General features: G+C 46.8%; 1 protein-coding gene across 1 annotated transcript; it reads right to left on the minus strand.

Moving 5' to 3' along the window:
- Positions 1 to 3,222: 3,222 nt before the first annotated feature.
- LOC141126617 (T-cell ecto-ADP-ribosyltransferase 1-like) lies at positions 3,223 to 25,621 on the minus strand. The gene is made up of 5 exons (XM_073612534.1): positions 25,415 to 25,621; positions 11,811 to 11,894; positions 7,403 to 8,117; positions 5,976 to 6,017; positions 3,223 to 4,055 (listed from the first exon to the last, which is right to left on the minus strand). The coding sequence occupies exons 2-5, from the start codon at positions 11,871 to 11,873 to the stop codon at positions 3,976 to 3,978; spliced, it is 900 nt and encodes a 299-aa protein (XP_073468635.1). The 5' UTR covers positions 11,874 to 11,894; positions 25,415 to 25,621; the 3' UTR covers positions 3,223 to 3,975.
- Positions 25,622 to 26,577: the final 956 nt, after the last annotated feature.

Genomic DNA, 26,577 nt, shown 5'->3' on the forward strand with positions numbered 1-26,577 from the left:
TGAGGCTGCACTGATGAGCGGTGAGGCTGCACTGATGGACACAGGTGAGGCTGCACTGATGGGCACAGGTGAGGCTGCACTGATGGACACAGGTGAGGCTGCATTGATGGACACAGATGAGGCTGCACTGATGGGCACAGGTGAGGCTGCACTGATGGGCACAGGTGAGGCTGCACTGATGGGCACAGGTGAGGCTGCATTGTTGGGTACAGGTGAGGCTACACTGATGGGCACAGGTGAGGCTGCACTGAGGGGCACAGGTGAGGCTGCACTGAGGGGCACAGGTGAGGCTGCACTGATTGGCACAGGTGAGGCTGCACTGATGGGCACATGTGAGGCTGCACTGATGGGCACAAGTGAGGCTGCATTAATGTGCACAGGTGAGGCTGCATTGAAGGGCACAGGTGAGGCTGCATTGATGGGCACAGGTGAGGCTGCACTGATGGACACAGGTGAGGCTGCACTGATGAGCGGTGAGGCTGCACTGATGGACACAGGTGAGGCTGCACTGATGGGCACAGGTGAGGCTGCACTGATAGGCACAGGTGAGGCTGCACTGATGGGCACAGGTGAGGCTGCACTGATGGGCACAAGTGAGGCTGCATTGATGTGCACAGGTGAGGCTGCACTGATGGGCACAAGTGAGGCTGCACTGATGTGCACAGGTGAGGCTACATTGAAGGGCACAGGTGAGGCTGCATTGATGGGCACAGGTGAGGCTGCATTGATGGACACAGGTGAGGCTGCACTGATGAGCGGTGAGGCTGTACTGATGGACACAGGTGAGGCTGCACTAATGGGCACAGGTTAGGCTGCATTGATGGGCACAGGTGAGGCTGCACTGAGGGGCACAGGTGAGGCTGCACTGATGGACACATGTGAGGTTGCATTGTTGGGCACAGGTGAGGCTGCACTGATGGGCACAGGTGAGGCTGCATTGTTGGGTACAGGTGAGGCAGCACTGATGGTCACGGGTGAGGATGCACTGAGGGGCACAGGTGAGGCTGCACTGATGGGCACAGGTGAGGCTGCATTGTTGGGCACAGGTGAGGCTGCACTGATGGGCACAGGTGAGGCTGCATTGTTGGGCACAGGTGAGGCTGCACTGACGGGCACAGGTGAGGCTGCACTGAGGGGCACAGGTGAGGCTGCACTGATGGGCACAGGTGAGGCAGCACTGATGAGCGGTGAGGCTGCACTGATGGACACAGGTGAGGCTGCACTGATGGGCACAGGTGAGGCTGCATTGTTGGGCACAGGTGGGGCTGCACTGATTGGCACAGGTGAGGCTGCACTGAGGGGCACAGGTGAGGCTGCACTGATGGGCACAGGTGAGGCTGCACTGATGGGCACAGGTGAGGCTGCAGTGATAGGCACATGTGAGGCTACATTGATGGGCACAAGTGAGGCTGCATTGATGTGCACAGGTGGGGCTGCATTGAAGGGCTCAGGTGAGGCTGCATTGATGGGCACAGGTGAGGCTGCACTGATGGGCACAGGTGAGGCTGCACTGATGGGCACAGGTGAGGCTGCACTGATGGGCACAGGTGAGGCTGCACTGATGGGCACAGGTGAGGCTGCACTGATGGACACAGGTAAGGCTGCATTGATGGGCACAGATGAGGCTGCACTGAGGGGCACAGGTAAGGCTGCACTGAGGGGCACATGTAAGACTGCACTGAAGGGCACAGGTGAGGCTGCACTGAGGGGCACAGGTGAGGCTGCACTGATGGACACATGTGAGGTTGCATTGTTGGGCACAGGTGAGGCTGCACTGATGGGCACAGGTGAGGCTGCATTGTTGGGTACAGGTGAGGCAGCACTGATGGTCACAGGTGAGGCTGCACTGATGGGCACAGGTGAGGCTGCATTGTTGGGCACAGGTGAGGCTGCACTGATGGGCACAGGTGAGGCTGCACTGAGGGGCACAGGTGAGGCTGCACTAATGGGCACAGGTGAGGCTGCACTGATGAGCGGTGAGGCTGCACTGATGGACACAGGTGAGGCTGCATTGTTGGGCACAGGTGAGGCTGCACTGAGGGGCACAGGTGAGGCTGCACTGATGGGCACAGGTGAGGCTGCATTGTTGGGCACAGGTGAGGCTGCACTGATTGACACAGGTGAGGCTGCACTGATGGGCACAGGTGAGGCTGCACTGATGGGCACAGGTGAGGCTGCACTGATGGGCACAGGTGAGGCTGCACTGATGGGCACATGTGAGGCTGCACTGATGGGCACAGGTGAGGCTGCAGTGATAGGCACATGTGAGGCTACATTGATGGGCACAAGTGAGGCTGCATTGATGTGCACAGGTGAGGCTGCATTGATGGGCACAGGTGAGGCTGCATTGATGGGCACAGGTGAGGCTGCATTGATGGGCACAGGTGAGGCTGCATTGATGGACACAGGTGAGGCTGCACTGATGAGCGGTGAGGCTGCACTGATGGACACAGGTGAGGCTGCACTGATGGGCACAGGTGAGGCTGCACTGATGGACACAGGTGAGGCTGCATTGATGGACACAGATGAGGCTGCACTGATGGGCACAGGTGAGGCTGCACTGATGGACACAGGTGAGGCTGCACTGATGGGCACAGGTGAGGCTGCACTGATGGACACAGGTGAGGCTGCACTGATGGGCACAGGTGAGGCTGCATTGTTGGGCACAGGTGAGGCTGCACTGATGGGCACAGGTGAGGCTGCACTGAGGGGCACAGGTGAGGCTGCACTGAGGGGCACAGGTGAGGCTGCAATGATGGGCACAGGTGAGGCTGCACTGATGGGCACATGTGAGGCTGCATTGAAGTGCACAGGTGAGGCTGCATTGAAGGGCACAGGTGAGGCTTCATTGATGGGCACTGGTGAGGCTGCACTGATGGGCACAGGTGAGGCTGCACTGTTGGGCACAGGTGAGGCTGCACTGATGGGCACAGGTGAGGCTGCATTGTTGGGCACAGGTGAGGCTGCACTGATGGGCACAGGTGAGACTGCACTGAGGGGCACAGGTGAGGCTGCACTGAGGGGCACAGGTGAGGCTGCAATGATGGGCACAGGTGAGGCTGCACTGTTGGGCACAGGTGAGGCTGCATTGATGGGCACAGGTGAGGCTGCATTGATGGGCACAGGTGAGGCTGCATTGAAGGGCACAGGTGAGGCTGCATTGAAGGGCACAGGTGAGGCTGCATTGAAGGGCACAGGTGAGGCTGCTCTGATGAGCACTGGTAACGTTTTTGTTAATATTTATTTTTGTAAGTCAATTCTGCATATAACATTTAAGTGTCATTTCATAAAATACAACAGAATAAAAGATAATATAAAATGAAGCAATAGAGTAAAATAGAATGGAAAATAACAGAAAAAAAAATAATAGAATAAAACCGAATAGAATAAAAAATAAAGGAATAGAAAATAATAGAATGAAATACTATAGAATGGAAAAAAATTATAGAAAAGTAAAGAATAGAATATAAAATGAATAGAATAGGCTAGATGTATACAATAGAAAAAAATATAATAGAAGATAAAGGAATAGAATAGAAAAAAAATGAATAGAAAAGAAGGAATAGAATAGAATAAAACTAAATGAATTTTAAAGAATGGAAAATAAAATAATACAATAGAATAGAACAGAATAAAACAAAATAGAATATAAAATAAAGGAATAGAATAGAACAGAATAAAACACGTTTTGCGTTTATTGGGAAGCCGGCAGAGTTCACGGTCTGTTTGCCTTTAGTAACCCCGCCCCCTATGAAGCAGAACTCCGCCCCCTTGAACCAGGGGCCCCCTCGAGCACTTCAATCACATTCATCCTACAACATAGTCATAGAAGGTTCAGGGAAAGGTTGGTGTCCCCGGCACAGGGATTGGTGAACATTCATCTACGAAGGTCTTGGGTACGTCTTCATGTGGTGAGGCTGCTCTTTCAGGTCTTCTTGGTCACAACCATTTTCGATGCTTCGGTAGAGGAAGTTATCAGAAGAGGAAAGTGACAACAGCTGCAATCAGTGAGGCGAGGCCGGCGGCGGCGGAGCGGAACCCGGGCCCCGGGGGACCTGCAGGAATAAAACGCACGATCCTTCAGAGCTGAATCTCTGGAGAGTCTCAGACATGGCATTGTCACAGCTGGGACGGTGTCACCAGAATCGGGTACAAACTATGGGGGACCTGAGAAAGTAGATTATTCTTTCAGATGGAGGGGAGAGAGGTTAGACCCCCCGTTGGGTCTTTTATTGCTGTCTGCGTCCCCGTTAGGGAGATTCACCCTCTCTATATATCCTGGTGACCACCAACATCAACGAGTGAAAGAAAATCCCACATTTTGGGTTGTCCCCAAAGCAGGAATAGAGGGGAAATCTTCCAATGGGCACACTATTATTGTTGACACTCACCTTGGAAGGATTTCCTCTTACTTCCTGTTGTAGTTGTGGAAAAGGAAGTGAAGGCAAATGTCCCCAATGGGGACACAGATGGCAACAATGAAACCTGACAGGAAGTGAAGGGAATATGGAACAGGAAGTGAAGGGAAATCTCCCCAGTGGGGACACCTGACAGGGTGTATAACCCTCCATTACTCCATCCAAAATGAAAAGAAAAAAAAAAGTTTAGGCTTTGGTTCTACTTTACGGAAGTGGATTGAAGATGCTGGAACTGTGAAGTCTACTTATACATTGTATAGTTATCATCCAGTAGTATGATGGCGGTGTGATCACGGGGGATCCGGATATTGGGTTGGCATGTTCTACACAATGGAGAATTTCCAGGGTCACCTCAGGGTTAGGTTGAGGTTCTGGTGTAGATTTAGAGGTAACATTGGGGTTCTAGGTTAGGTTTGGGGGTAGGGTTTCAGGTCATAGGGTAGGTTTAGAGGTAAAGTTGAGGTTCTGGTTAAGATTTAGGGGTAAGTTTGAGGTTCTATTTTAGGTTTAAGGGTAACGTTGAATTTCTAGGTTGGGTTTGGGGGTAAGGTTTCAAGTTATAGGTTAGGTTTAGAGGTAAAGTTGAGGTTATGTTAACATTTGGGGTAAAGTTAAATTCTTGGCTAGGTTTAGGGGTAAGGTTGATGTTATGAGTTATGTTTAAGGGAAAGGCCGAGGTTCCGGGTTAGGTTTAAGGGTAAAGTTGATGTTCTGGGTTAAGTTTAGGGGTGAGGTTCTGGAGTAGATTTAGGGGAAAAGTTTAGGTTTAAGGATAGGTTTCAGGTTATAGGTTTAAGGATAAACGTGAGGTTCTGCTTCAGATTTAGAGGTAAGGTTGAGGTTTTAGGTTAGGATTAGGGTATAGTTGAGGTTCTTGGTGAGGTTTAGGGGGTATAGTTGAGGTCATAGGCTAGGTTTGGGGGCAAGATTGAGGTTCTGGGTTAGGTTTAGGCATAGGGTTGAGGTTCTGGGTTAGGTTTAGAATAAGGTTGAGGTTCCGGAATACATTTAGGGGTAAAGATGAAGTTCTAGGTTAGGTTTAGGGGGGTGAGAGTGATGTACTAGGTGAGGTTGAGGTTCTCAGTTAGGTTAAGGGGTAAAGCTGAATTTCTGCGTTAGGTTTAGGAGTTAAGTTGATTGTCTAGGTTAGGTTTGGGAAAGGTTAATGTTAGGTTTAGGGGTAAGGTTGAGGTTCTGGGTTAGGTTTAAGGGTAAAGTTGAGGTTCTGGGTTAGGTTTAGTTTGAGGTTGAGGTCCCAAATTAGATTTAGGGGCAAAGTTGAAGTTATATGTTGGGTTCAATGGTGAGGTTGTTGTTCTGGGTTAGGTTGAGGTTCTCAGTTAGTCCTAATCCCAACTTTAACTAAACCTATCCCATACCTCAAAACCAACCTAACCTTGACACTAATCATAAACCTCAACCTAATTTGAACCTTAACCCAACCTAATCCCAACACTATTCCAAAAACACAACTCAACTCCAATAAAAAAAATAAACCTGCACCAAAAACTTGGTGCTTGTTAAACCACCATACTAAAAGGATAAAAGAACACTTACCTGAGTTGATACAATCATCCACTGAAATTTTGGAGCTCTCACCTAGTGTTTAACAAATAGAAATGAAAATATTTAAAATTGGTTTGTTCAATTGCTGAAGTGTACTCTGATGGTGCTGAGTTCCTTGGTCTATGCCCATTATGAGGGGTTCCCACCATCCCTGTGCTGAGTTCCCGAGTCTGTACACCCGCTGTGCCCATTATGAGGGGTTCCCACCATCCCTGTGCTGAGTTCCCGGGTCTGTACACCCGCTGTGCCCATTATGAGGGGTTCCCACCATCCCTGTGCTGAGTTCCCGGGTCTGTACACCCGCTGTGCCCATTATGAGGGGCTCCCACCATCCCTGTGCTGAGTTCCCGGGTCTGTACACCCGCTGTGCCCATTATGAGGGGTTCCCACCATCCCTGTGCTGAGTTCCCGGGTCTGTACACCCGCTGTGCCCATTATGAGGGGTTCTCACCATCCCTGTGCTGAGTTCCCGGGTCTGTACACCCGCTGTGCCCATTATGAGGGGTTCTCACCATCCCTGTGCTGAGTTCCCGGGTCTGTACACCCGCTGTGCCCATTATGAGGGGTTCCCACCATCCCTGTGCTGAGTTCCCGGGTCTGTACACCCGCTGTGCCCATTATGAGGGGTTCTCACCATCCCTGTGCTGAGTTCCCGGGTCTGTACACCTGCTGTGCCCATTATGAGGGGTTCTCACCATCCCTGTGCTGAGTTCCCGGGTCTGTACACCCGCTGTGCCCATTATGAGGGGTTCCCACCATCCCTGTGCTAAGTACAAAGATGGTCTCCAAATACAACCTGGGGGCTGGATGCAGCCATTTGCTTTTTTGTGTATTTGGCCTTTAGCATACTATTTCTTCTACTGACTCCAACAATGGGGCACAATTATTTCCAATGACACCAATGATGGGGCACTATTCCTCCCACTAACACCAATAATGGGGCACTATTCATCCCACTGATACCAATGATGGGCACTATACTTACCACTGACACCAACAATGGGGCACAATTCCTCCCAATGACATTAATGATGGGGCATTGTTTGCTCCCACTTATGCCAGGACATTTTCTACTCCCACTAGCTACAGTCCAGCCCCCCTAAAGTCTTAAGGACAGTGAACTGGCCTCTGTTTAGAAAGTTTGGAGCTCTCTTTTCTCTACATCATGCTGGCAAAGGACAGCCAATCCTTGCTGGGCATTTCTAGGTTGTATTTGCATGCAGACCACCCAAGGTAACGCCCTCATGCTGAGCCTCAATGATCGTAAAAGAACTGCAAACCAATGAATAAAAGGGGTGGACCAGGAGTGGACCCTAGTTCTAGAAATCTTGAACTCCAAATGTTCCTAATTGTCTTGGGTACAATATGAGCATACTACTAGATTTGGGGTTGTATGTGGTGGAGGCACAGATACCTACCTTGAATAAGTGCACAGTTGAAGTTACTGCACCACCTTCGTGTGCTGTTCAGAAAGAACTCATTAAGTTCTCCTGGAGTTTGGATGACGGTAAAAACTTCATAACCCGGGAACACCACCTGCTCTTCATGCGGATACTCTGAGAACCTGTCTACGGGGACCCCAGAGCAGCCCAGCACAGTAAAGAACGAGGTGTTCCCCGCCTGGAAGGCTTCAGACTGACTGGAAGACGTATGGAGAAAGTGACCAAACTTGACCCTGGTGGTTCCACTGGGCAACCAGTACAGAAGGTCTTCGTAGCCTTGATACGTAATATGATGTTCCCCCTCGCAGTCTTTGTATAAGAGCTGCAGAGCCACCGTCAGATAATAGTGCAGGAATTTAAAGTGGAAATCATCCATATAAGCTCTGTACGATTTCCCCGCGGACTTCACCGCCTCGTTAAACCTTATTCGGATAAAACCCGTGTAGGCCACTATAGCAACTGCATGGAGGTCAATGAAACCTTCAGGGAGATGAAGGTCATCCGCATCCTTAATTTTCTGATCCCATATCCTCTCCGCTTCATTCCAGGCTCTCTGGAAATACTTGTTGGCGGACATTTCAGCCTTGAAAATGCCTTGTGTTTTAATCTGGTCCTCCATGGCTTGGCGGCAGCCCAAGTATTGGTCATCGAAAGCTTTTTCTGCAAGGCCTAACTCTTCAAGGACTTCTTCCTTTTGATGAGCAAAAAAGCATTTTAGCAATTATATCTCTCTGAGTCCTCCAACAAATGCAGCATTGTCTCTTTTCAATGGTTATGGCTAGGGGTTAAGCTTTACAGAGTAGGTGAAGGGTTCAGGTTAAAATTTAGAGTTTAGGTTAATAGGAATGAAGGGTTAGGCTTAGGTTGGGGGTTTTAGTTAGGTTTATGTTTTAGAGTATGTTAGGGTTTGGTATTTGGGTTTGTGTTATGAGGTATAGGTGGTTATGGTGAGTAACATTGGCTATGCTTGTGTTGGGTTGCAGGTTGGAGCCTAGGGCCTATGTAGGGCTAGCTATAAAGTAATGTTTGACAGGTGTGACAGAGCGAGACGTTGTCACTGTGACAATGGAGGAGAATCTGAGGCAGCATTCACATTGAGAACTAATGTGAGGTACCGGACTATAGTTTCTGAGCGGAGAAAGCTGTGTTTTTGGTTTTCTCTGCATTCTGTAGTTCTGGATCGGAACCTTCAATCCTGAGTCTGGATTTTACCTGTCTGAGTACACAGGTGTGCAGGGTCATTATACACTCAGGTTTGAGGATAGCTTAGGTCTCCCAGTTTCTAGACCGCTCCCAGTTTAGGAGGCAGAAGGTCTCACCCAAGGGTCAGAGGTGCCCCAGCCAGGAGCCAAGAGACAGGAGGTCCAACCCAGGGGTCAGAGGTTCCCCAGTCAGGAGCCACAAGCCAGGAGGTCTCACCCAGGGGTCAGAGATGCCCCAGCCAGGATTCAAGAGACAGGAGGTCTCACCCAGTGGTCAGAAGTGACCCAACTAGCAGTCAGGAGTTTTCACCAAGCGGTCAGAAATGCCCTAGCCAGGAGACAAGAGGTCTCACCCAGGGGTCAGAAGTGCCCCAGCAGGAGACAGGAGGTCTCACCCATGGGTCAGAGGTGCCCCAGCAAGCAGCTCAGAGACAGGTTTCCCCCAGGGGTCAAAGATGCCCTAGCCAGGAGACAGGAGGTCTCACCGAGGGGACAGAAGTGCCCCAGCCAACAGCCAGGAGAAAGGAGGTCTCATTCCAGGAGTCAAGTGGGCTCCTATGGGGGTATACAGTCAGAGGGCCTGGTAAGAATAGCAGCCATGCTGCCAACAAGGGAGCCAGGTGGCTCCGTATGTTTACATTGATGTGGAAGAACCCCTATGTGGGCAACTGATGTCTATGTGAACTTTCCATTTTATTTAATAAGTGCTGCCACACCCTAGAATACAGTTTGGACTGGCGCAACCCAATAAAACAGCACCTACCACATGAGTATAAACTCCCCAATACCACATAGGGGATAGGATTGGGTGTAGCAGTGGTTCCCAACCTCAGTCTTCATGTACACCTAATAATCCGTGTTTTGGGAATATCCCCTTAGATAAAATACCTCTCATAAATACCAAGCCGATGGCATTGATTTAAAGCACCTGTAAAAGTTGGAGGAACTCCTGAAAACATGGCCTGGGTGTTTGGAGCTGAAGTTGGGAACCACTGAGGTATAGGATTAGAGGTTACTTTAACTTTTTTGAGTTAGGAGTTAAACATGATTATTTTATACATTACTGATGGATACATGACAATATTAGGTGCTCATGATAGTTTATATAATAAGACATCCACTTGCTAGAATGTCTTTTGCTTTCCAAGAAGATAGTAGGCCTTGGAATGTGATGTTACAATGACCATGGAAGGTCCTGTGCAGTCTGTGGAGGGGCAGAGTCGCCTAACATTCTAGAGCGGTTGCTGATGATGAGGTGTTCCAAGATAACAGAAATTAATGTTTCTTGTTATTCGGTTTATGCAGATTCTTAATGGGTTCATGCTTCAGGGCGATCTTATGTGGCAACTGTGCTAAAAAGCTTGTGCTTCTGTAAAGATGGTTTTTGACAATCAACTATGTCAGACCGCTAAGGTTATGCTTATCTCTCTTTGTGTTATTCTTTACTACTTTGTAACTCTCTGTACTTTCACTTTGTAACTCTTCTCTTCTAAATAAACTTTCAAAAGCTTATCCATCAGCAGAGGGTGTTGGCTTCCTTATTTTATTTATTTCAGGCATTTACCAGATTTCGTGTTATGCCGCGTACACGCGGTCGGACTTTTCGTCTACAAAAGTCCGACGGGCGCCGACGGACAAAATACGGCTGACAATCCGATCGTGTGTGGGCTTCCTCGGACTTTCAGCGGACTTTTCCAGCCGCAAATCTGACGGACTTTAGATTTGGAACATGCTTCAAATCTTTACGTTGTAACTCCGCCGGACCCAGAAATCCGCTCGTCTGTATGCTAGTCCGACGGACAAAAACCCACGCTAGGGCAGCTATTGGCTACTGCTATCAACTTCCTTATTTTAGTCCGGTGTACGTCATCACGTACGAATCCGTCGGACTTTTGTGTGATCGTATGTAGGCAAGTCCGTTCATTAGATAGTCTGCCGCAAGTCCGCCAAAAGTCCACCAAAAGTCCGTCGAAAGTCTGTCAGACAGGCTGTCGGACTTTTGTAGCCAAAAAGTCTGACTGTGTGTATGCGGCATTAGAGTAACTTGGGTTTGGTTTGGTCGGTTTTGGGTTCAGTTTGGTTGGTTTTCGGTTGGGTTTGTCAGTTTTGAATTGTGTTGCGTTTTGTTTGTCGGTTTTGGGTTGGGGTGGGTTGGGTTTGTCAGTTTTGGGTTGGGTTTGATTGATTTTGGGTTGGGTTTGGGTTGGTTGGCTTTGGGTTGGGTTTGGTTTGTATATCTTTGGGCTGAGTTTTGTTTGTTGGTTTTGGGTTTGGTTTGTCGGTGTTGGGTTTGTCGGTTTTGGGTTAGGTTGGGTTTTTCGGTTTTGGGTTGGGTTGGGTATGGTTTGGTTTTGGGTTTGGTTGGGTTTGGTTTGTCTGTGTTGGGTTGGGTTTGTCGGTTTTTGGTTGAGTTGGGTTGTGTTTGTTGGTTTTGGTTTGGGTTGGGTTTGGTTGGTTTTGGGTTGGGTTTGGTTTGGTTGGCTTTGGGTTGGGTTGGGTTGGGTTTGGTTTGTATGGCTTTGGGCTGAGTTTTGTTTGTCGGTTTTGGGTTTGGTTTGTCGGTTTTGGGTTAGGTTGGGTTTTTTGGTTTTGGGTTGGGTTGGGTTTGGTTTGGATGGTTTTGGTCTGGGTTGGGTTTGTTGGTTTTGGGTTTGGTTGGGTTTGGTTTGTCTGTGTTGGGTTGGGTTTGTTGGTTTTTGGTTGAGTTGGGTTGTGTTTGTTGGTTTTGGTTTGGGTTGGGTTTGGTTTGGTTGGTTTTGGGTTGGGTTTGGTCTTGTTAGATTGTATGTTCAGGTTAAGGGATGTGTAGAGTTAGATTTAGGTATTTAAAAAATAAAGATTAGGATTGAGAAGATGAAATATTAGATGTTGGGTTTATTTTCTGGGATTCCAGTTAAATTGTGGAGTAAAGGTTGAGGTTACCTTGAGGGTCAGGTTTTGGAGGTTATGTAGGGCTAATGTTATGAACAATAGATAACAGTTTGCACTGATATTTAGGGTTTAGAATAGGATTTAAAAGGATTAGACAAAGGTTTGGGGTTAGGGGTTGATTTGAGATCTGGGGGTGGTGTAACGACCATACCAGTGCTATGCCAAGTCTGAAAGATTTGAGAGACTCAGAGAGCACAATCCCTTTAAGAAGGTGAGAAAAAGAAATTGCCCAGACATCCCATAATACATACCTCCGCCTTCACCTTCAGGATGAACAGGCAGAAGATGGTTATAATTCTCCCGAGATGACTCATCCTGGTTGGTGCAATGATGATCTATCAGGAGAAACACATGAAGTGGTCATTTTAGGGCTGTTGATGGTGGAATGTGTTTCTTTGTTCCTCCAATTTGCAGCAAACATTGACAGAGGAACATTCTGATTACTGCACATAGCCAATCATCAATGGTCCTTCATTAGGGGTCTGGGTATAAAATTTTTTGCTGGATGAATGTCACAAGCGTTCACCCAGCCCCCTCGAATTCTGAACATATTTTGTTAATGTTGATTTCCTATGATCATAAACTCCATCTAATGGCCATAATGTAGTATTTGCCAGATTGAGATATTTCAGGAAAATATGTATATTATGACCACTAGATGGAGTTGACAATCATAGGAAATCAACATAAGCAAAATATGGGCAGAATTCAATGCTTGTGACATTCACCCAACCCTAATGAAGAACTGCTGATAATTGGCCATGTGCAGTGTGACGAACCTTTGTCCTCAACAGGACCATGTCCGCCATCAATGCTTGCTTTGTCCAGAACCAGTACTATCCAAGACCCTTTAGCCCATCCACTCACTAGTCGTAACACAGTTTAGGGTGAAAAACAGCAAACTCCATTTATTCAAGCACATGTTACAACAGATATGCAACTCCGAGACACCCCCCCCCCCCCCACCCCCACCCCACCCTTGGATTCAGGGCGGGATAAACTGTCCAATATTTATTCAAACTTCTCATTAGTAAATAGTCTTATCAGCAGGGGGAGCTGTTGGAGGAATCCCCCCCCCCCCCACAGAGATACACATCCCATAATATACCTTTCTTCTGAGGCAGACAGACACAGTAAAATAATGGAATACAACCACACCCCCAAACGATCCCAGCAAAGAGTCCAACAGTATGAGACAACACACAATATGTACATATATACAACATTCCAGTGTGGCTGTACAGCGAGTCAGACAAGCACAGATCATAGTGGGGTTCTCGGTCACCCTGCGCCGCTAATAGACGCAGGGTGATTTACACATAAGAGGGGTCGGGGGAGCTGGGCACAGAGTCTCCAGAGCTCTCCAAGGTAAGCTGAGTTCCACAAACCCCCCCACCCAAAGTAACTCCTATCACACATCTCCCCTTTCGGCAGGAGACTAAAACAGGAGGAGACCCCAGACAGGATGAATCCAAAGTTAGTCAGTAGTTCCAGTCCCCCAATGCCGGTATCCACACAGTACCCCAAATAAATTGTCCCAAACAAAGCATTACTCACCCAGCCAACCTCTGCCTCTTTCAGAGAACATGGACTGGCCCTTCTCCCTGGAGTCCTGTCAGCCGCTGGAGAGAAGACAGGGGGACTGGGATCACTCCATCATGCTGTTGGGGATCTGGGCTGACTGCCCACCATCCCTGGGGTATACAAGTGAAGACTGAAGTCCCATCCACTTTTGTTAGGTGAAAATCACCCAGTGGCTGACATCCTCCTGTCCCAGTGCCGCACCAATTTTTGGGGTTGTGTTAGTGGAGACTGAAGTCCCATCCACTACCACAGGAACTTCCTCCTCTGTTATCTGAGGGAAGAGGCCAGCAGCATTCTGCCCTGTTGCCAGCCCTTCTGCTGGGTTGCTGTGAGTGGAGACTGCAGTGCTATTCACCGATATCAGCTCAAGCTGCAGTTGTGTGTAAAGGCCAGTAGCATTCTGCCCTGTTAACACTTCAGCTGAGGACCCCACATCATCCACTCCGGCTAACTGTTGGGGAGTGACCATCACCTTCTCACCATGGGCCCCTGGAACTGCCACGGGTGGAGGGCAGAGGACTTGGACCCTCTGTCCGGTGGCCAGCACTTCAGCTGGAGGAGTCTCTTGTAACTCCACAGATACTACTCTTGGTGCTGGGCAGAGCTCAGTGAAGTTTGGCCCTGATATCAGCTCTTCTGCTGGAGGCTCACCAGGTTGTTCTTCCTCAGCAGAACAGTCTATCAAATCCCCAATCTCTATAACTTGTGTCTGGAGATAGAGATTCACCATCTCCTGTCCGTAGAACGAAGAAGAGGTTACTGGTGCTGGGTTGGTGGCATCATTCTGGGGTGCCGTCTGCTGCTGGGAAGGGGAGCCGGCTGCTCCATCTCCCTTACTCTCATCTGGCTGCTGGGATGACAAGTCTCTGGTACTGTCTCCCAGGTGCATAGATCTTTGCTGGGGAGGAAAGATCGCTTCCTCCACCCTGGCCAACTGTTGGGAAGGGAGGACGAACACCTCCTCTCCCTTCTCCCCCTGGATCTTAATCTGCTACTGGGAAGTAGGGATGAGCTGAACACTCCCCGGTTCGGTTTGCACCAGAACCTGCGAACGGACCGAAAGTTTGCGCGAACTTTAGAACCCCATTAAAGTCTATGGGACTCGAACGTTCAAAATCAAAAGTGCTCATTTTAAAGGCTAATTTGCATGGTATTGTCCTAAAAAAAGTGTTTGGGGACCCGGGTCCTGCCCCAGGGGACATGTATCAATGCAAGAAAAAGTTTTAAAAAAGGCCGTTTTTTCGGGAGCAGTGATTTTAATGATGCTTAAAGTCAAACAATAAAAGTGAAATATTCCTTTAAATATCGTACCTGAGGGGTGTCTATAGTATGCCTGTAAAGTGGCGCGTGTTTCCCGTGCTTAGAACAGTCCCTGCACCAAATGTCATTTTTAAAGGAAAAAAAGTCATTTAAAACTGCTTGCGGCTTTAATGTGATGTCAGGTCCTGGCAATATGGATGAAAATCAGTGAGACAAACGGCATGGGTACCCCCCAGTCCATTACCAGGCCCTTTGGGTCTTGTATGGATATTAAGGGGAATCCCGCACCTAAATTAAAAAAAGGAAAGGCGTGGGTCCCCCAGGCCCTACATACTCTGAACAGCAGTATACAGGCGATGCAAACAAGACAGGGACTGTAGGTTTGTTGTTAAGTAGAATCTGTTTGTCATTTTGAATGGGTACATTTTTAACATGTTTAGCTCCAGCCAAAAAATCTATTTGAAGCTTTTTGGAAAACATAGGGAAGGGTTATCACCCCTGTGACATTTGTTCTGCTGTCTGTGCTCCTCTTCAGAAGATTTCACCTCACTTTTTGTCCCAATGACAAATGTTTTTAGAAAATTTGGGGTTTTTAGTGAAACAAGGATTGGTGATAAAGCATCAGTGGAAAGGAGAAAAGTTTTTCCCATATTAACTCTTACAGGAGAGAATTTCCCTTCCTAGGGGTAGATTTCATCTCACTTCCTGTTGTCTCCTTCCGTTTGCAAGTAGGAGTCGTTTGTAAGTTGGATGTTTGAAAGTAGGAGCCTGCCCTATATACTCTGCAGAAATTTGGGCCTTAGGTGTTGTTGTGGCCACAACACTGTAAGCCCTCACAGGGCCCGGCTGTGAAATATTAGATCAGAATTGTAATTACATGCCCCTGTTGAACAGGGACAGAAAAATTGTGCCTTAGGCACTGGTGGCAGCGCCCAGAACCAAAAATGTTCTTACAAGCTATCAGCATGATCATTGAGGAGGAAGAGGATAGTCACTCAGCATAACAGGATAGTCACTCAGCATCAGCATAGGCAGTCTTGAAGGGATCTCACATTAAAAAAAAAATATTCGGTTACATCAGCATCAGGTGCTTGGTAGCTGGTGATCCAAGACTGGTTAATTTTTATGAAGGTCAGCTGATCGATTCGGTGGACAGGCGCACCCTGTGATCGGTTACAAAGCCTCCAGCAGCACTGAATGTGCGTTCCGAAAGAACGCTGGATGCAGGACAGGCCAGTAGCTCAATTGCATACTGTGCAAGCTCTGGCCAGTGATCCATCCTCAAGACCCAGTAACCCAGAGGATTTTTGGTGGGAAAGGTGTCCAAGTCAGATCTTGCCCCTAGGTATTCCTGTACCATGTTAATCAGATGCTGGCAATGGTTCCTGAAATGGATCATACCTTGGGGCTGCGGACTAAAAAATTGTCTGAACTCATCGGTCAGACAGCCACCTTCTCCACCGCTCCTTCTTTGACTGACCGAAGCCTCAGCAAGACGTTGTCCAGAAACAGGAGTTTGTAACCTCCCAGTCTCTGGGAACGTGTTGCACAGACCTTTTTGCAAGGCCTCCCGAAGATGTTTCATCCTCTGCTCCCTCTGCGATGGCAAGATAAGGTCTGCAACCTTACCCTTGTAACGTGGATCAAGGAGGTTTGCCAGCCAGTAATCATCCCTCCCCTTGATACCACGAATATGAGGATTCTTCCACAGGCTTTGCAGGATCAGGGAGGCCATGCAGCGTAGGCTTGCTGAGGCATTCGGTCCAGAGTCCTCTGAGTCACTAAGGACGACATGATCCGCAGCCACCTCCTCCCAGCCATGTACAAGTCCATGTGTTTCTTCGGACTGTAAATGATCCTTTGAAGACTGCTGCTGATGCTGAGTGCCAGGCTCCACCTCCATGCTGACACAATCCTCCTCCTCCTCGTCCTCTTCCGGTGTGATCGGCGGGCACGCAGGAACACTGTCTGGATAAAGGGGCCCTTGAAAGGTAAGGAAGTCCTCCACTTCCTCCCTCTGTTCTGCCTCAAGTGCCCTGTCCTTTATTCCACTCAGCGTGTGCTCCAACAGGTGGACAAGAGGGACAGTGTCACTGATGCATGCACTGTCACTGCTCACCATCCTCGTGGCCTCCTCAAATGGTGACAGGACAGTGCATGCATCCCTGATCATAGACCACTGGCGTGGGGAAAAAAAAACAAGTTCCCCTGACCCTGCTCTGGTGCCATAGTCGCATAGGTACCCATTGGTGGCCCTCTGCTGCATGTGCAGCCGCTGCAGCATGGCCAACGTTGAGTTCCACCTGGTGGGCATGTCACAGAGTAGGCGGTTCTTGGGCAGGTTAAACTCCTTTTGGAGGTCTGCCAGCCGAGCACTGGCATTATATGACCAGCGGAAATGCACTCAGACTTTCCTGGCCTGCCTCAGGACATCCTGTAAGTCCGGATACCAGCCCAAGAACCGCTGCACCACCAAGTTAAGGACGTGAGCCAAACAGGGCACATGGGTCAGTTCTCCCTGTCGGAGGGTGGAGAGGAGGTTGGTGCCATTGTCGCAACCCACCATACCTGCCTTAAGCTGGCGTGGCGTCAACCACCTCTGAACCTGCCCCTGCAGTGCTGACAGAATCTCTGCCCCAGTGTGGCTCCTGTCCCCCAAGCACACCAGCTCAAGCACCGCATGGCATCTTTTTGCCTGCATGCTTGCATAGCCCCTTGAACGCCTACGGAGCACCGCTGGTTTCGAGGACAAATCAGCACAGGAAGAGGCCATGGAGAAAGAAGAAGAGGAGGAGGGGGTGGAGGAGAGAGGTGTGGCAGAATCACCACTAGTAGAATTTTGGAGGCGTTGTGGAGGAACAACCTCCAACACTACTGCACCTTGTCCTGCATCCTTCCCAGCTGCCAGAAGAGTCATCCAATGGGCGGTGAAAGATAGGTAACGTCCCTGTCCATGCCTGCTGGACCATGAGTCAGTGGTAATATGCACCGTGGCCAAGACATTGCCTTCCACATGCCAGTAGAGAGCCGGAATCGCCTTCCGTGAGAAAAAGTGGCGTTTGGGTACCTGCCACTGGGGAACCGCACATTCCACAAACTCACGGAAGGGGGCAGAGTCTACCAACTGAAAAGGCAGCAGTTGAAGTGCTAGCAATTTAGCCAAGCTAGCATTCAACCGCTGGGCATGTGGATGGCTGGGAGCAAACTTCTTTCGGCGGTGCAGCAGCTGGGGCAGGGAAATTTTCCTGGTACAATCTGACGTCGGTGTACCAATAGCAGATTGCCCGCAAGTACTTGGCTGTGACACACCTAATTCTACACCTTCATTCCTCTCAGTGCAGGACTGAGAGGACTGAAGGTATAGTGGGGTTGGAGATCCCATCTGATGAGGAGCAAGGAGAAGTCCGCTTTGTTCTTTGGTGTGGGTCTTTTAGGTATGCTTGCCAACGAACTGCATGGCAGATCGACATATGTCTGGTCAAGCATGTGGTGCCCAAGCGGGTGATGTTTTGGCCATGCGAGATACGCTTGAGACATATGTTGCAAATAGCAGCGGTGCGATCTGATGCACTCGTCTCAAAAAAGGCCCACACCAAAGAACTTTTGGAATAACGCGCAGAGACTGCAGCGCCCGGCACATGCGGAGCTCTGTGGTGTGATGCAGTCGGTGTGCTGCCCTTAAGCTGGCCCCTGGAGGGCATCCTGCCTTGTTGGAGATGTGCCTCCTCCTCCTCTCTCCTATCAGGCACCCACGTGGAGTCAGTGACCTCATCATCCCCTCCCTCCAAATCACTGGAGCAAACTTGGCAGTATGCTGCAGCAGGGGGAACATGACTGCCAGATTGCTGTCCTTCTTGGGCACCCCCTCTGTCTGTGCTCACATTACTGCCTTCCTCTAGCTGAGTACCATCATCAGAGCCTTCCAAACGCTGGGCATCCTCCTGGAGCATGTACCCAACACTGTGGTCAAACAGTTCGAGGGACTCTTCAGGAGGACATGGTGGGGCTAGGGAAGGAGAGACTGATGACATTGAGCCAAGGGAAGAGGCCGCTGCTTTGCCAGACAAAGTACCCTGGGCATGGGTGAGAGAGGATGAGGAGGATAAGGATGGCTTGGTCATCCACTCGACCAAGTCTTCTGCATGTTGCGGCTCAACACGGCCAGCTGCCGAAAAAAAGGACAAGCGTGTCCCAGGGCCACGTGCTGATGAGGATGCACCGTCTCCACAACCAGCACTGTTGCCTCTAGACACAGAGCGCGCTTGCCCTCTTTTATTGGCTTGTGACTGTCTGCCTCTCCTTGTTGGCCTTCCAGACATACTAATGGCCTGCAGTGAGATGTAGCTGCACTAAGCTGGGATGTATATATATATATACTGATACTGCAGCTAGCAGAATCAACTGCCTGCCTGTAGTATTATTAGTATGAGAACACCAGCAATTGTCTTCAGGTAGCTTTAGGTGCACACTGTGCAGAGGACGCAGTACACTAACTGTAAATACTGCAGCTGCCTGACTGTGGTATTAATCGGATCAGAAGAACACCACCAATTTTCTTCGGGTAGCTGTAAATACTGTAAAAACACCTGCCTGCCTGTCAGTAGGAAGATAACAGGAATGGATCTAGCTAAACTGAATACAGTGTGTATATATATATATATATATATATATATATATATATATATATATATATATATAAAAACACCTGGGATGCATATATATATATACACAATACACTGTAAGTGCAGCTGACTGACTCGCCTGCCTACTCTAACTTAAATCAAACGACACTGTCTCTCTCTCTCTCTCTCGCTGTCTATCTCTCCACCGCCGCAACACACTACACAGGGTGCCACGCAGGCGGCCTTATATAGTGTGGGGCGTGTACTAAACCCCCTGAGCCATAATTGGCCAAAGCCACCCTGGCTTTGGCCAATTACGGCTCTCTGTACAGACGGCGCTGTGATTGGCCAAGCATGCGGGTCATAGTGCATACTTGGCCAATCATCAGCCAGCAATGCACTGCAATGCCGCAGTGAATTATGGGCCGTGAAGCGCCACTCTAATTTGGCGCGAATGGCCCATAACGTTCGCAATTCAACGAACGGTCGAACGTGCGATGTTCGAGACGAACATGGGTTCGACTCGAACTCGAAGCTCATCCCTAGCCAGGATACAAGCTCCTTCCCATTGTGCATCTGTGATTATCATGTCCAAGCTGTCTGACCATCTCTCTCTCTGAACTTGTCGACTGCCGAGTCTTTCAAATTCTGCAACCACTCATAAGCAGTTGAGGTCGTTTTTAAAACCTGTTCCCCTTTTAGGCACACCAACTCCATCTCAGTAAGATCTCTGGTGAAGTGTCTCTTACGAGTAACGTTGTTGACATGACTGCGGACCTGGAAATATGTCCACAGGGGTAAAGTAGGTATATTATTGTCAGCCCTAAGATCGGTCAGGTCTTTTATTATCTTGTTGTTGAAGCAATGTGATGATAAGAGTGGGAGATTTTTGTCAGAGGGTCGCAGAAGGTGATTCCCCAACCCAGGTGGTAAATCCGGATTGTTTTGTAGTGAAGTAAGGGGACTTAGAGGGGAAGAAAAGTTGGGTTGTTTGGTTAGAAGATGGAAGATTCCCAGTGTGGTCCCTATTAGGGGGTGGGCTCTCAGTTTTGAGGGATATTTAAGTTTCGGTATCCAGGGGGAGAGATGCAAGGGAATCGGGCTTGAGTCATTTTCCAAAGAAACCCAATCCTTCAAGCCAAGTGTGGCAGTGCCAATCTAAAATTCTGGCTATGTGTGTGGCGTGATAATAGGTTTTGAAATCGGGAATCCCCATCCCACCCAGTGCTTTGGATCTCATTAGGAGGGAGAATTTGATACGTGGTGGTTTGTGGGCCCATATAAGGGCCTGGAGAGCCCTGAAAAATCTTTGGGGAATTTTGATAGGTAATGTGCGTAGTAAGTATAGGACTTTTTGGTTATTTTGCAGATGGCCGCCCTGCCAAACCAAGAGAAGAGCCTAGTATGCCTGTTTTGTAGGTCCCTCTCAATGGTTTTGAGAAGGGGGAGAAAGTTGTGGGAGAAAATGAAAGCTAATTTGGGCGTCAACCACACTCCTAGGTATTTAATAGCTTGCGATTCCCACTTGAAGGGGCTGTTGTCTTTAACTGTCTTTAATTTAGATTCTGGAAGCGAGATATTTATCGCCTCTGACTTCCAGTAATTTAAAATCTAACCATAGATTGCGAACTCTTTCAAGAGGGAGGGGGTGGATATGTGCGGATCAGTCAAGAAGACTAGGAGGTCGTCAGCATAGGCGGCTACTTTGAATTCCTTCCGCGCGACCTTAAACCCCCGTATGGCATTGTTGGCAAGTATTTGTCTGACAAATGGTTCTAGCCATATGATAAATAACAAGGGAGATAGTGGACACCCCTGTCTTGTACCATTGTTTATGTTTACTTTGTTAGACAAGGAGCCGTTTATTTTGAGTCTGGCCGATGGGTTTTGGTAGAGGGAGGATATCCAGGCCAACATGCCTGGTCCCAAGCCTATGTGTCTGCAGGCTTCAAACATATAGTCCCAGGCTATTCGGTCGAAGGTCTTCTCCGCGTCAGTTGACAGGAGAAGACCCTCGATCTTTCGCTCATGGGCAGCGTAGATCAGGTTTAGGGCTTTAGTGACATTATCCCTATCCTCTCTTCCGGGCATAAAACCTGCCTGGTCTGATCCTATCAAGTCATGTAATAGAGGTTTCAGTCTGGTGGAAATGATTTTCGCCATTATCTTAACATCTGAATTCAGTAGCGAGATAGGCCTATAGCTGGTAAGGTGTAGTGGGTCTTTATCTGGCTTGGGTAATACAGTAATGTACGCTGATAAGCAATCAGGGGGGCTGTTCTTGTCTTTGCTAGGGAGTTCAGTGCGTCTTGGAGGTGTGTGGCTTGTGTGTCAACAAACGTCTTATAGTATATGGCTGTGAACCCGTCTGGACCCGGACTTTTGCCTGTTTTTAGGTCTTTGATAGCAAGTCTGAATTCTGACAAGTCTATGGGACTGTCAAGTGTTATGGCGTCCTCTACTTTGAGCGAGGGGAGACCAAAGTCCTTCAGGAACTCCTGTATCACCTGAAGCCTATCTCCGTGAAGGTCAGGTTATCTGTGTTGGGTTGAGAGATTATAGAGATTTGTATAGAACTCTTGAAAGTGTTGAGCTATTTGGTCAGCAGTTCTATCAATAGTCCCTCCCTTGCTCTGAATGCCTGTGATATTGTGTTTGGCAGTGGGATCTTTCAAAGCCCTGGCAAGCAAGCGGCCGGGTTTGTCACCTTGTTCATAATAGACCCTTTTCAGAAAAAAAAAGGAGTCGTTTAGTTTTGGATTCTAGAAGCTGTTTGAGAGTCTTTCTAGTCTGGAGGAGCGTGGTCGCTGAGTGGGCCGTCAAAGACTGCTTGTGTAGTGTTTCTAGGAGGCGAAATTTTTGCGATAGCTGTAGGATTTCCCTTTCTCGATCTCTCTTTCTTTGAGCACCCATTCTGATCAGGTCCCCTCCTTATGGAGCACTTGTGGGCTTCCCACACTGTCAATTTGTCCATACCTGGTGTCACGTTGTGTTTAAAGAAATCGTTTAGAGCCGTGTTCAATTTTGGTAGTAAAATTGGGTCTGTTACAAGAGAGGAATTTAGTCTCCACGTTGCTGATTTAGTGGATGTGTCTGCTAAAAACGGAAACTGGTGAGTGGTCTGAGATTGTCTGTATCCCAACGTTGGCCTCTATAACTGTATGTAAATCCCTTTGTGAAATAAAAAGATAGTTGATCCTGGAGTGACAATCATGAGAGATCGAGTAGAAAGAGAAGTCTTTGTCCTCTGGGTGTAAGAAACGCCATGTGTCCACTAGTTCTAGTGAATGGAGAAGGGCTTTGATTCTTTTTAGAATTTTAAAGGTAATGAAAGTTTTCCCTGACGAGGTGTCCATTAGCGGGTCGAGAGGGACATTAAAATCCCCTCCCAGGATTAGGCGACCTGAGCTGAAGCCTTCCAGTTCCTTCACCAACTTCCAGCAAAAGGATAGGTGGGAAGTATTAGGGAAATATACATTAGCTGTAGGAACTCCAGAGCAGGTCCCTTTAATGAAAATGTATCTCCCCCCCTGGGTCGACCAACTTGTCAGATATCTCAAATGAGGCCTCCCTACTCAGCAGAATGGATACCCCTTATGACTTGGAAGTGTTGTTAGTAGCGTGAGGCGCCCCTGTGAAGTAGGAGTCGGTGAACCTGGGGATATGGTTTGTCTTGAAATGGGTCTCCTGTAAAAATACAATCTGGGGCTTACCTTTTTTCAGTTCCCTCAAGAGGGTAGAACGTTTCTCCGGTATATTCAGGCCCTTGACATTGTGAGACACCATTGTGGGAACTCGGCCCCATGCGGAATAAGTCCATTGTTCAGGTACGGAGAGTAGGCATGTGCACTGCCAAAAAAATGTGTTCGTTTTCGTTTCATTCGTTTATTTTTTTTTTTTCGTTTTTCGGGTCATTTGTTATGATCGCAATTCGTAAATTTGTAAATTTCTACATTCGTAAATTCATACATTCGTACGTTTGCACATTCGTAAATTCGTACATTCCTACGTTCATGCATTCGTAAATTCATACATTCGTACGTTCGCACATTCGTAAATTCGTACATTCATAAATTCGTACGTTCGCACATTCGTAAATTCGTACATTTGTAAATTCATACATTCGCACATTCGTACATTCATAAATTCGTACGTTCGCACATTCGTAAATTCGTACATTCGCACATTCGTACATTCATAAATTCGTACGTTTGCACATTCGTAAATTCATACATTCGTACGTTCGCACATTCGTAAATTCGTACATTTGTAAATTCGTACATTCGCACATTCGTAAAATCCTACATTCGTAAATTCCTACATTCATACGTTCGCACATTCGTAAATCCGTACATTTGCACATTTGTAAATTCCTACATTCGTACGTTCGCACATTCGTAAATTCGTACATTCCTACGTTCATGCATTCGTAAATTCATACATTCGTACGTTCGCACATTCGTAAATCCGTACATTTGCACATTTGTAAATTCCTACATTCGTACGTTCGCACATTCGTAAATTCGTACATTCCTACGTTCATGCATTCGTAAATTCATACATTCGTACGTTCGCACATTCGTAAATCCGTACATTGGCACATTTGTAAATTCCTACATTCGTACATTCGTAAATCCGTACATTGGCACATTTGTAAATTCCTACATTCGTACATTCGTAAATTCGTACATTCGTATGTTCGCACATTCGTAAATCCGTACATTCGCACATTTGTAAATTCCTACATTTGTAAATTCGTAAATTCGTACATTCGTACGTTCGCACATTCGTAAATCCGTACATTCGCACATTTGTAAATTCCTACATTTGTAAATTCGTAAATTCGTACATTCGTACGTTCGCACATTCGTAAATCCGTACATTCGCACATTTTTAAATTCCTACATTCGTAAATTCGTACATTCGTACGTTCGCACATTCGTAAATCCGTACGTTTACACATTCGCACATTTGTACATTCGTAAATTCCTACATTTGTAAATTAGAAAATTTGTAAATTTGAAATTTGAAAATCCAAAAACCCAAAAATTCGAAAATCTGAAATAGAAACTAACTATTAAATTATAGGTATTGTAATTTCCTTTCAAATTTGGCTGTTAGTGAATGTAACGATTACGAATTTATCCGAAGTTACGAATTATCCGAAAAAACGAATGCCGCATCTAAACCAATGGAACGGAACAAATTATTAATAAATAATAATAAAAAGTTTTTATTATTATTATTGTTATTTATTATTATTATTTCATTACGTTCCATTCGTTTGGATGCGGCATTCGTTATTTCGGATAATTCGTAACTTCGGATACATTTGTATTTGTTACGTTCACTAACAGCCAAATTTGAAAGGAAATTACAATACCTATAATTTAATAGTTAGTAATAGTTAAGTTATTATAAGTTAATTATTATTTCAGATTTCCGAATCCACTAATTTACAAATTCACTAATGTACAAATGTACCCATTTACGAATGTATGAATTTACGAAGGTATGAATGCACGCATTTACGAATTTACAAATGTACAAATCTATAAATGTACGAATTTACAAATGTATGCGTTTACGAATGTACAAATTTACGAATGTACGAATGTAGGAATTTACAAAGTTTCAAATATCCGAATTTACGAATACTCTGAAAAATTCGTTAAACGAGTTTTTGTTATTTTGGATATTTCCGAATTAACGGATTTGTCAAAATTCATTAAAAAATGAATTTGGAACGAAGCGAATTGCACACGTCTAGCGGAGAGAGATGGTAGATTTTACCTATAACCACAGCTAAAAAAAAGGTACCAGTTAGAACTCTACACTTATATTGGTTTTGTCCCTTCAGTCACCAGGACAGGTGAAGGGTTCAGACGGAGAAATGAGAGTGTAGGGTATAGATAGGGGTAAGAGAGGAGAGGGAGGCTTTACGGCCCACCTAAATAGTTCAACCGTCCAGAGGAGTCAGTTCTTAGTGGATCTCAATCCTCCTCCCTCCACACTTTGCGGGGAACGGGGGAGACTCGCGGCTACAAAAACAGCCACCGCTATCCAAATGGCGATCACAAGAAACTATCAAAAACGTGGAAAAGTCAGACCTTGGCCCAACTTAGCCTATTAACAGTGCCTAATGATCTTCTCTGCCATGAGACAGATTGATATTTAACTTTTAACCGAAAATAAATACCAAGCAACAACTAAAGTAAATGTTAATAGAACAAATATAGAATGGAGTGGCCGAGGTGGGAAAGGCAAAAGTAATAGTACCCCCATCTCGCTCATCCTAAGTAGAAAGTAGATTAAGTAGAAAAGGGGAAAGAAGAACTGTGAATAAACTTCTCATTTAGACTATGAGTCTATCTCAGAGTAGTACTTACACCACAGGTATCCTGTTGAGTCTCAGCGCAGACCAATACCAACAACACGATCCTCCCGATCACAGTACAGAGACAATCCTTCTTGTATTATGTGTTATGTGGTTGAAAAGGGAAGTGAGTCACGTCTCTGGGTGAGGATCTGGTCTCTTTAGGTCCCAAGATACTTGTGTTGTCTCCAGTAACAAAGCTAAGTCAGCAGAAATCACTGGTGGAGTCCTGTGATGTTGGCTTAGAAGGGAACTGAGTGATTCCTGTTTTTTGTGCTAAATGCACACTTCTTTTTTTTTTTAAATATCAAGTTTATTGAAGTAAAAAAGGAACAGATATGGAGTCGTAGCTCCATTTAAAGCACATACAAATACCAAGTATTTAAGAGCACTTGTGAATAAACAAGGTAATATTCTGTTACGGTAAGACGGCGCCATGCATGTTCTTTCTCAGATCATTTACATATTAACAGATGTAGACTTCTATCGTTTCAGAAACCAAAAAATAGAAACTAAAAAACATTTCTTGTTCTAGAGATTGTCTCAAAAAAAAAAAAAAAAGGGGGATAGAGTTAGTTCTGAAAGAGCAAAGATTAGAAAGAGGATAGTAGTTCAATAGTGTTGTTCATCCAATACATCACTGGTTTTATTTGGGATCTTTCATGAAAGATCTTATCATAGCATTCTTCTAAATGAGGATAATCTCAAGTTTATAGGTCGTCAGGCGTATAATTTCTTTATGGAGGTCAAGCCTGTAGAGGTATCAGACATTAACGTTTCCTTTTATTAGGTCTAAATACGCCTGAGAGTATTTGTACAGAAACCATGGCGGCCACGTATCATGAGAGCGTTCAGTGCTGTCTCCCGTCTGGGTAATTGTCTCCTCCATCTCACAGATCTCAGACACTTTGCGTAAACATTCCTGGATGGTTGGAATGCGTGTAGACTTCCAGTAAAGAGGAATTAGTGCTTTGGCAGCATTCAGTAAACGTTGGAAAGCGAGCGTTTGTACTTTTCGATAGGGAAGTCCGAGACATGGAGGAGGCAAACCCACCGCATCTAGCTTTAGCTTTGTCTCTGTGATCTGAAATACTTTCTCTCTGACCTCAGACCAAAAAAGGCTTTAATAAAGGGCAGTGCCACCAAATGTGCAGCAAGGACCCCTTCTACTTGTTA

This window comes from Aquarana catesbeiana, linkage group LG02, assembly GCF_042186555.1.
Source record: "Aquarana catesbeiana isolate 2022-GZ linkage group LG02, ASM4218655v1, whole genome shotgun sequence".
Classification (NCBI taxonomy): domain Eukaryota; kingdom Metazoa; phylum Chordata; class Amphibia; order Anura; family Ranidae; genus Aquarana; species Aquarana catesbeiana.